General features: G+C 46.0%; 1 protein-coding gene across 1 annotated transcript in view; it reads right to left on the bottom strand.

The window, feature by feature from the left end:
* Nucleotides 1-1052: 1052 nt before the first annotated feature.
* Nucleotides 1053-10000, bottom strand: part of LOC128359039 (receptor-type tyrosine-protein phosphatase beta-like) — a 58463-nt gene continuing 49515 nt past the window's right edge. The window contains 8 exon segments of the mRNA XM_053319455.1: nucleotides 1053-1193; nucleotides 1196-1222; nucleotides 1555-1677; nucleotides 2825-2959; nucleotides 4194-4270; nucleotides 5107-5197; nucleotides 6287-6368; nucleotides 6598-6615. Of these exon segments, the coding sequence (XP_053175430.1) occupies nucleotides 1053-1193; nucleotides 1196-1222; nucleotides 1555-1677; nucleotides 2825-2959; nucleotides 4194-4270; nucleotides 5107-5197; nucleotides 6287-6368; nucleotides 6598-6615 (694 nt within the window).

The following is a 10000-nucleotide window of genomic DNA, read 5'->3' on the forward strand; positions in this document are numbered from 1 at the left end:
GTTTTAACAAGAACAAGCACATTTTGCCTTGATTTAATTTATTTAATCTTAGTTAGATTTTAGTTTTTGCAGTGTAGATGAACTCAGATTAAAATTTGGTTCTGATGTTTGTGTTTCTACAGAGGTTCAAAGGTCTCTCTCTCTCTCTCTCTCACTCTCGTTCTCTCCCTATCTCTCTGTCTCTGTCTCTCTCTGTCTCTCTCTGTCTCTCTCTGTCTCCTCTCTCTCTCTCTCTCTCCCTCTCTCTCCCCCTCTTCTCTTTCTCTCCCTATCTCTCTCTCTCTCTCTCCTCTCTCTCTCTATGTCTCTCTCTCCTCTCTCTCTCTGTCTCTCTCTCCTCTCTCTCTCTTCTCCTCTCCCTCCTCTCCCCCCCTCTCTCTCTCCTCTCGTCCCCTCGCTCCCTCCCCCACCCCTCTCTCTCTCTCCTCCCCCCCCCTCTCTCACCCCTCTCTCCTCTCTCTCTCTCTCACCCTCTCTCTCTCTCTCCCCTCTCTCTCTTTCTCTTCCCCCCCCGCCCCCCCCCTCTTCACTCTCTCTCTCTCTCTCTCTGTCTCCTCTCCCCCCCCCCCCCCCCACCTGGTCAAAGCAGATGGTCCGCCCCACCTAGAGCCCAGTTCTGCTTGAAGTCTCTTCCTGTTAAAGGGGAGTTCAAATAATTGCTCATTAGGGGAATATTGGGGCTCTTTAAATTAAATTAAATTAAATTAAATTAAAGAGTACGGTCTAGACCTGCTCTATGTATAAAGTGCCTTGAGATTACTTTTGTCGTGATTTGGTGCTATATAAGTCAAGATTGATGGATTGATGTTAGCAGAGTAGCTCTCCACTACTTCATTAGCAACCTCCCCGCTCCGCCCATGGCTCCACCCATGACTCCGCCTCATGCCCCATATAAGTAGAATCCGTGTTTTTATTTTTCCCCAGCATGCACCTGAAATTTTCAAGATGGCGCTGCCTAGATTCAAAACTATTGGCTTCCGAGCAGCAGTCCACAAAACCAATGGGTGACGTCACGGATGTTACGTCCATTTCTTCTATACAGTCTATGGTGTTTACCTGCAGTGCACCACCGTGGGTCCGGATCCGGGAGTCCTGTTGACGTAGTCTCTGACGGTCCGGACGAACTGGATGAGGGACTGCGTTGTCTCTGGGACTCCGTGATCGGGCCACACGGTGTAATGAAACCTGACGAACCAGCCGGGGTGAAGCTCAGCTGTTCCTCCTGACACACACACGCACACACACACACACAACACACACACACCACACACACACACCCACACACACACACACTCTTTTTACTCTTCAATAACTAACTATAACAGGACTATAATAACTTTTAAACTGTATTTAAATGTCCTTTTGTCCCTGTGTTTCTTTTGCGGTTTTGACTTAATGCTTTTAACGTGAGTCATAAAGCACTTTGTTGTTGAAATGCGTTATACAAATAAACTTGCCTCGCCTCAATATAATGACGGCTCGTTCAGTCAGTCAGTGTGACTCATTGAAAACTGGATAATAAATGTTTAAATTGTATAAAGATGAGGTTATTACGCTGCAGATCTTGAACTCTCTGATGGTCCACTCCGGCAGAACCGACTCCGACAGCATCTGGACGATCAGGTCTCCGTAGTACAGCGGGTCCTGGTCGAACGGCCAGTAGTGATCACACTTCACCTGAAGACAGACAGAGAAGACATACAGACAAACGTTAAAACCTGAAGAGGAGAGAGAGAGGAACCTGCTCTATGTGTAAAGTGCCTTGAGATAACTTTGTTGTGATTTGGCGCTATACAAATAAAGATTGATCAATGCAACAAACTGTAGTAGCAGGAGATCACTACTTTTTCTTGTTCTATCTTTACTCAAAATGCCAACTTCTCAAACACATTCATACAAGTTGGAGCCAAAATATGAGAGTTGATAATGTAAACTGACAACATGGAAAAAACTTTAGCATGACATCATAGCAGCATATGAATAACAGTATATCACAAAAAGCATCATAGTATGCATGTCACTCTTTAACCCTTAACAGACAACGTGCACCAGGAGATACAGACTCTTTAACCTCCCAGGTCCTTCCTCTGTCCTTCCTCTGTCCTTCCTTCCTTCCTTCCTTCCTTCATCTGTCCTTCCCTTCCTTCCTTCCTCAGATCTAAGTTCAGCTGTTAGGGTAAATGTTCCCTCCTTCTGTCCTTTCTTCCTTCCTTCATCTGTCCTTCCTTTCTTTCTTCCTTCCTTCCTTCCTTCCTCCCTCCCTCCCTTTCCTCCTCCTTTCCTTCCTTCTTCCTCCCTTCCTTCCCTCCCTCCTTCCCTCCCTCCCTCCCTTCCTCCCTCCTTTCCTCCCTCCTTTCCTTCCTTCTTCCTCCCTCCTTCCCTTCCTTCTTCCTCCCTCCTTCCTTTCCTTCCTTCTTCTCCCTTGCTTCCCTTCCTTCCTCCTTTCCTTCCTTCTTCCTCCCTTCCTTCCTTCCTTCCTTCCTTCCTTCCTTCCTTCCTTCTTTCCTTCCTTCCTTACTTGAGGTGCAAATGACATAACTAGTAAGGCCTGTTTAAGGGTTAAATACAATTTGGACAATTCGACATCACGTCTTTGTGCTCCATTTCTCCGAATTTCATATTATGCATAAATATTGTAAATAATTTGAAGTGTAGTCTACATATTGAGATTTATTCCTCACAAATCACAAATCACATTAACAAATCACAAAAAGCGTCATTTGTCCTCTTTAAAGGTTTAAGTTTAATCTGCACTGTGTAAAGGGAGAAGACGGAGAAGTATTACTCCTCTCACATTTCTACCACAGAGAAAACAGATACCTACCCTGCCTTTCTCCACACACTGCGTCACCATGACGATGTTGTGGACGTTCTGCTCCCACACCATCTTCCAGAAGTCGTCTTTCGTTCCCGGCAGAGGACCCTGAGTGGCGATGTACTCCCGACGGAAGTTATTACCCTGAAAACACACAGAGACACATCAGTTTAAATCAAAAAGTATTTCCCTCTGCGGTGGAGTTAGGTTAGTTTTATTTTTCCGATCATTTACAAGTTTCAGTAAATGTACTTAACCCTCCTGTTGTCCTCGAGACAAGGAAGGGAGAAAGAAGGAAGGAAGGGAGGAAGAAGGAAGGAAGGGAGGAAGGAAGGAAGGGAGGAAAGGAAAGAAGGGAGGGAGGAAGAAGAAGGGACGGAGGGAGGAAGGAAGGGACAAAGAAGGAAGGAAAGGAGGAAGGAAAGGAGGAAGAAGGAAGGGAGGAAGAAGGAAGGAAAGGAGGGAGGGATGGAAGGAAGGAAAGAAGGAAGGAAAGGGAGGGAGGGAGGGAGGAAGGAAAGGAGGAAGGGAGGAAGGAAAGGAAGGAAGGGAGGAAAGGGAGGGAGGGAGGAAGGAAAGGAAGGAAGGGAGGAAGAAGGAAGGAAAGGAGGGAGGGATGGATGGAAGGAATGAAAGAAGGAAGGGAGGGGAGGGAGGAAGGAAGGGAACTAAAGGAAGAGAAAGAGACAAAGAAGGAAGGAAAGGAGGAAGGAAGGGAGGAAGAAGGAAGGAAAGGAGGGAGGGGATGGAAGGAAGGAAGGAAAGGAGGGAGGAAAGCGAGGGAGGAAGGAAGGGAGGAAAGGAAAGGAAGGAAGGGAGGAAAGGAAAGAAGGAAGGGAGGAAGGAGGAAGGAAGGGAGGGAGGAAGGAAGGGAATAAAGGAAAGAAGGAAGGGACAAAGAAGGAAGAGAGGAAGAAGGAAGGAAAGGAGGGAGGGATGGAAGGAAGGAAGAAGGGAGGGAAAGGGAGGGAGGGAGGAAGGAAAGGAAGGAAGGAAGGAAGAAAGGAAGGAAGGGAGGAAAGGAGGAAAGGAAAGGAAGGGAGGAGGAAGGAAAGAAGGACAGAGGAAAGAAGGGAAGGTGGAGTGAGGGAGAAAGGAAAAGAGGAAGGAAGGAAAGAAGGACAGAGGAAAGAAGGAAGAAGGGAGCGAGAAAGGAAAAGAGGAAGGGAGGAAGGAAGGAAAGAAGGACAGAGGAAGAAGGAAGGGAGGGTGGAGGAAAGAAAGAGAGAAGGGGGGAGGAGGAAGGAAGGAAAGGAAGAGGGAAGGAAGGAAGGAAGGGAGGAAAGGAAAAAAGGATTGAGGAAAGAAGGAAGGGAAGGAAGAAGGAGGAAAGGAAGGCAGGAAGGACAGAGGAAAGAAGGAAGGTTGAGGGTCTTACAGGAATGTAGCAGGCGTTGATGTAGTCGGAGCTCGGATCATCGTCCACGTACGACAGCTTCACCCGCGTCGAGTCATCTGATCAACAGAAACAGCAAGTTTGTCTTTATACTCACACTCACACACACACACACACACACTCACACACACACACACACACACACACACACCACACACACACACACACAACACACACACACACACACACACACACACACACACAGCAAGTTTGTCTTTATATCTGAACCTAAACCCAATTCTAGTAGTCAGACTGAAATGTCATCACAACGCTGGTCCTCTCAAAGGTAGAAAGAGACACACACACACACACACACACACACAGTTTCCATCACTTTAGAGGAGATTACATTCTTTCCTTCCTTCCTTTCCTTCCTCCCTCCTTACTCCTTTTACTTCCTCCCTTCCTTCTCTCCTAAATTCCTTCCTCTTTTTGTCCTTACTCGTTTCCTTCCTTCCTTCCTTTCTTCCTCCCTCCCTCCTTTCCTTCCTTCCTCCTTTCCTTCTTTCCTTCCTCCCTTCCTTCCTTCCATCCTCCCTTTCCTTTCCCCTCCCTCCTTACTCCTTCCCTTCCTTCTTTTCTTCCTCCCTTCCTTCTCTCCTTACTTCCTTGCTCTTTTCGTCCTTACTCCTTTCCTTCCTTCCTCTTCCTCTCCTTCCTTCCTTCCTTCCTTCCTTCCTTCATCCCTCCCTCCCTCCCTCCTTACTCCTTTCCTTCCTTCCTACTTTCCTTCCTTCCTCCCTTCCTTCTCTCCTTATTATAAACTAGAATAAAATGGATAAAAAGTTTGTTCATGTGTCTTAATGTTGTTTTTCTTTGTCTCAGAAATACTGATAATGTTTGTATTTGCTTTAACTGAATAAATAGTAAGATAACGATCATAAAGAGAGCTCACATGGGAGGATGTTGTTGTATCGGTTCTTGCCGCGGTTCTCCGGCAGCAGAGCGGTGTCCAGCGGCTGGTTACGACCAACGTCCTTCAGATCCTGAGAGGAAAACAACACGTCAGCATGCTGGAAATAACACGAGTCCTCCCTTTCAAAATAAAAGTCAAGGCTGGTTTTTACTCATTGATGTAGCGGTTTAACCCTCCGGTTGTCCTCGAGTCAAGGAAAGGAGGGAGGAAAAAGGAAGGAAAGGAGGAAGGGAGAAGGAAGTAAAGGAGGGAGGAAGGGAGGAAGAAGGAAGGAAGGAAGGGAGGAAAGAGGAAGGAAGTCTCTCTTTTTGACTGTTCCTTCTTTCCTTCCTTCCTCCCTCTTTCTTTAATTTTTCCTTCGTTCTTCCCCTCCTTCTATACTTCTTTCCTTCCTTCCTCCCTCCCTCCCTTCTTTCCTTCCTTCCTCCCTCCTTTCCTCCCTTCCTTCTCTCCTTACTTCCTTCCTCCCTCCCTCCCTCCTTACTCCTTTCCTTCCTTCCTTCCTTACTCCTTTTCTTCCTTCCTTCCTTACTCCTTTCCTCCCTCCTTACTCCTTTCCTTCCTCCCTCCCTCTTTACTCCTTTCCTCCCTTCCTTCTCTCCTTACTTCCTTCCTCCCTCCCTCCTTACTCCTTTCCTTCCTTCCTCCCTCCTTACTCCTTTCCGTCCTTCCTCCCTACCTCCTTTCTCCTTTCCTCCCTTCCTTCTCTCCTTACTTCCTTCCTCCCTCCTTTCTCCTTTCCTCCCTCCCTCCCTCCTTACTCCTTTCCTCCCTCCCTCCTTACTCCTTTCCTTCCTTCCTTCCTTACTCCTTTTCTTCCTTCGTTCCTTACTCCTTTCCTCCCTCCCTCCCTCCTTACTCCTTTCCTTCCTTCCTCCCTCCCTCCTTACTCATTTCCTTCCTTCCTCCCTCCCTCCTTTCCTTCCTTTCTCCCTTCCTTCTTTCCTCCCTTCCTTGACCAGAGGACAACAGGAGAGTTAACTGAATGAAATCTTGCTGTTTGTTAAAGTTTAATGTGAGTATGAACTATTATTTATCACAGCTATTTTTAACAGCTTGTTAAATGTTGGGGTTTTTTTTTAGTGAAGGAAGGAAGGAAGGAAGGAAAGAAGGAGTCATGTTGTGTTTCTCAGACAGTAAATAAAAGCTCCTGACTCACCTCGTACTCCTCTGACAGCAGGTAGTTGGAGTCGGCCTGCAGTTTGTTGTAATGAGACTCAAAGTTCGGGATTTTAACGGGACTGCAAGAAAAGAAACGGAAGATTTACAACTAGAAAAAATAAAGTGATGGAAACATAAAAAAAAATAAAGTGATGGAAACATAAAAAAATAAAGTGATGGAAACATAAAAAAATAAAGTGATGGAAACATAAAAAAATAAAGTGATGGAAACATAAAAAAATAAAGTGATGGAAACATTAAAAAAAATGAAGTGATGGAAACAAGCTTCCTAATGTTTGGATTTGTTACCTTGAGATTCGACGGTTTCTGAGGAATAAACAGAGAGAGAAATATTAATAATCACTCATCAGTTAACAACCTTCCTGTCGTCCTCCCGGGTCAAACTGACCCCGTCTCTCTTTTGACTGTTCCTTCTTTCCTCCCTTCCTCCCTCTTTCTTTGCTCCCTCCTCCTTCCATCCTTCCTTGCTTCCTTCCTCCTTTCCTTCCTCCCTCCCTCCTTACTCCTTTCTTTCCTTCCTTCCTTCCTTCCTCTTTTCGTCCTTACTCCTTTTCTTCCCTCCTAAATTCCTTCCTCCTTTCATCCTTACTCCTTTCCTTCCTTCCTCTTTTCATCCTTACTCCTTTCCTTCCTTCCTTCTTCCTTTCCTTCCTCCTTTCCTCCCTCCCTCCTTACTCCTTTCCTTCCTCCCTCCCTCCTTACTCCTTTCTTTCCCTCCTTCCTTCTCTCCTAAATTTCTTCCTCTTTTCGTCCTTAATCCTTTTCTTCCTTCCTTCTTCCTTTCCTTCCTCCTTTCCTCCTTCCTTCCTGCCTTCCTTCTCTCCTAAATTCCTTCTTCTTTTCGTCCTTACTCCTTTACTTCCTTCCTTCCTTCCTTCCTTCTCTCCTAAATTCCTTCCCTTCCTCTTTTCCTCCTTACTCCTTTCCTTCCTTCGTACTTCCTTCCTTCCTTACTCCTTTCCTTCCTTCCTCCTTTTCTTCCTCCCTTCCTTCTCTCCAAAATTCCTTTCTCATTTCCTCCTTACTCCTTTCCTTCCTCCCTTCCTTCCTTCCTTCCTTCCTCCCTTCCTTCTCTCCTACATTCCTTTCTCATTTCCTCCTTACTGCTTTCCTTCCTTCCTTCCTCCTTTCCTTCCTTCTCTCCTACATTCCTTTCTCATTTCCTCCTTACTGCTTTCCTTCCTTCCTTCCTTCCTCCCTCCCTCCCTCCCTTCCTTCCTTTTCTCCTAAATTCCTTTCTCATTTCCTCCTTACTCATTCCTTCTTCCTTCCTTTCTCCCATCCTTCCTTCTCTCCTTCCTTCCTTCCTTCCTTTTTTCCTCCTTACTCCTTTCCTTCCTTCCTTCCTTCCTTGACCTGAGGACAACCGGAGGGTTAAAGAAACTGTTACATTAGATGATCTCCGCCTGTGCAACACGCACAGACACGCCTCGGCAGCATGATTCAGTGATTTGTTCAAAGTTACAAAATCATTTAATGAGCTTTGAACTGCATCAGCCTGCAGGCAGAGAGGAGCGGTTAAACAGTCTGTCTTTCTTTCCTTTCTCCCTTCCTTCTGTCCTTCTTTCCTTCCCTCCTTCTCTCTTTCTTTCCTTCCTCCCTTCCTTCTGTCCTTCTTTCCTTCCCTCCTTCTCTCTTCCTTTCCTTCCTCCCTTCCTTCTGTCCTTCTTTCCTTCCCTCCTTCTCTCTTCCTTTCCTTCCTTCCTCCCTTCCTTCTCTCTTTCTTTCCTCCCCCTACCTTCCTTCCTTCCTTCCTGCCTTCCTTCCTTCTCTCTTTCTTTCCTCCCCCTACCTTCCTTCCTTCCTTCCTTCTCTCTTTCTTTCTTTCCTCCCTCCTACCTTCCTTCCTTCCTTCCTTCCTTCTCTCTTCCTTTCCTTCCTCCCTTCCTTCTCTCTTTCTTTCCTCCCCCTACCTTCCTTCCTTCCTTCCTTCTCTCTTTCTTTCTTTCCTCCCTCCTACCTTCCTTCCTTCCTTCCTTCTCTCTTCCTTTCCTTCCTCCCTTCCTTCTCTCTTTCTTTCCTCCCCCTACCTTCCTTCCTTCCTTCTCTCTTTCTTTCTTTCCTCCCTCCTACCTTCCTTCCTTCCTTCCTTCTCTCCTTCCCTTCCTCCTTCCTTCTTTCCTCCCTCCCTCCTACCTTCCTTCCACCCTTCCTTCCTTCCTTCTCGCTTTCTTTCCTCCCTCCTACCTTCCTTCCTTCCTTCCTTCTCTCCTTCCCTTCCTCCTTCCTTCTTTCCTCCCTCCCTCCTACCTTCCTTCCACCCTTCCTTCCTTACTTAATGAGCTTTAAACTGCATCAGCCTGCAGGCAGAGAGGAGCGGTTAAAGGATGAGTTCACAGTTTCTTTTTTCACAGTCTGTCTTTCTTTCCTTTCTCCCTTCCTTCTGTCCTTCTTTCCTTCCCTCCTTCTCTCTTCCTTTCCTTCCTCCCTTCCTTCTCTCTTTCTTTCCTCCCCCTACCTTCCTTCCTTCCTTCTCTCTTTCTTTCCTCCCCCTACCTTCCTTCCTTCCTTCCTTCCTTTCTTCCGTCTTTCCTCCCTCCCTCCTACATTCCTTCCACCCTTCCTTCCTTCCTTCTCGCTTTCTTTCCTCCCCCTACCTTCCTTCCTTCCTTCCTTCCTTCCTTCCTTCCTTCCTTCCTTCCTTCCTTCCTTCCTTCCCTTCGTCCTTCCTTCTTTCCTCCCTCCCTCCTACCTTCCTTCCACCCTTCCTTCCTTACTTAATGAGCTTTAAACTGCATCAGCCACAGTCTTAAAACAACAATCAGGAGCTTAAATTAATAACAGCATGTGTTTCTTCTTGCTGTAATCATTCCTCCTGTTTCTTTCCTTCCCTCCCTCCTTCCTTCCTTCTGTCCTTCTCTCATTCCTCCTGTTCATACTGATCATTAAAAGATCTACTTCATGAAGCTCTTATAATGAAAGTTGATCTGAAGCTAATATGAAGCTTCAGCTTTTGTCCAAATGAGTCGAATCTTCATCTCTTCAAGTCTGTTTTGATTGTTCTTTCTTTCCTTTCCTCCTTTCCTCCCTTCCTTCTGTCCTTCGTTCCTTCCCTCCTTCCTTCCTTCTGTCCTTCTTTCCTCCCTCCCTTCTGTCCTTCATTACTTCCCTCCTTCCTTCCTTCTGTCCTTCTTTCCTCCCTCCCTTCTGTCCTTCTTTCCTTCCCTCCTTCCTTTCTACCTTCCTTTCTTTCCTCTCTCCCTCCTTCTCTCTTTCTTTCCTCCCCCCTACCTTCCTTCCTTCCTTCCTTCTTTCCCTCCCTCGTTCCTTCCTTCTGTCCTTCTTTCCTCCCTCCCTCCTTCCTTCTGTCCTTCTTTCCTCCCTCCCTTCCTTCTGTCCTTCTTTCCTTCCCTCATTCCTTCTTTCCTCCCTCCCTCCTTCTCTCTCTCTTCCTTCCTAATGTGACCCACAGTTTACAAAAATGGAAATAAAATGCAGAATCTTTTACATTTTTGTGCAGCTGATACACATTTTTATATAAGTAAATGTACAAATGTGACCTGTGTGTATTAAAACAAATTCAAACATGCTGTTTTATTCTTCATATTCTACAAAATGGACCATAAAATAGTGATTGTGAATTGCTTTTTCCCATAATATTAATCAAACAGAAGGATTAATCAAACATTTATTAATGACTAATTATGAGTCAGAATTAAATCACCACGCCTCCCCTACAGACACAAATACA

This window comes from Scomber japonicus, chromosome 5, assembly GCF_027409825.1.
Source record: "Scomber japonicus isolate fScoJap1 chromosome 5, fScoJap1.pri, whole genome shotgun sequence".
NCBI classification, from domain to species: Eukaryota; Metazoa; Chordata; class Actinopteri; order Scombriformes; family Scombridae; genus Scomber; species Scomber japonicus.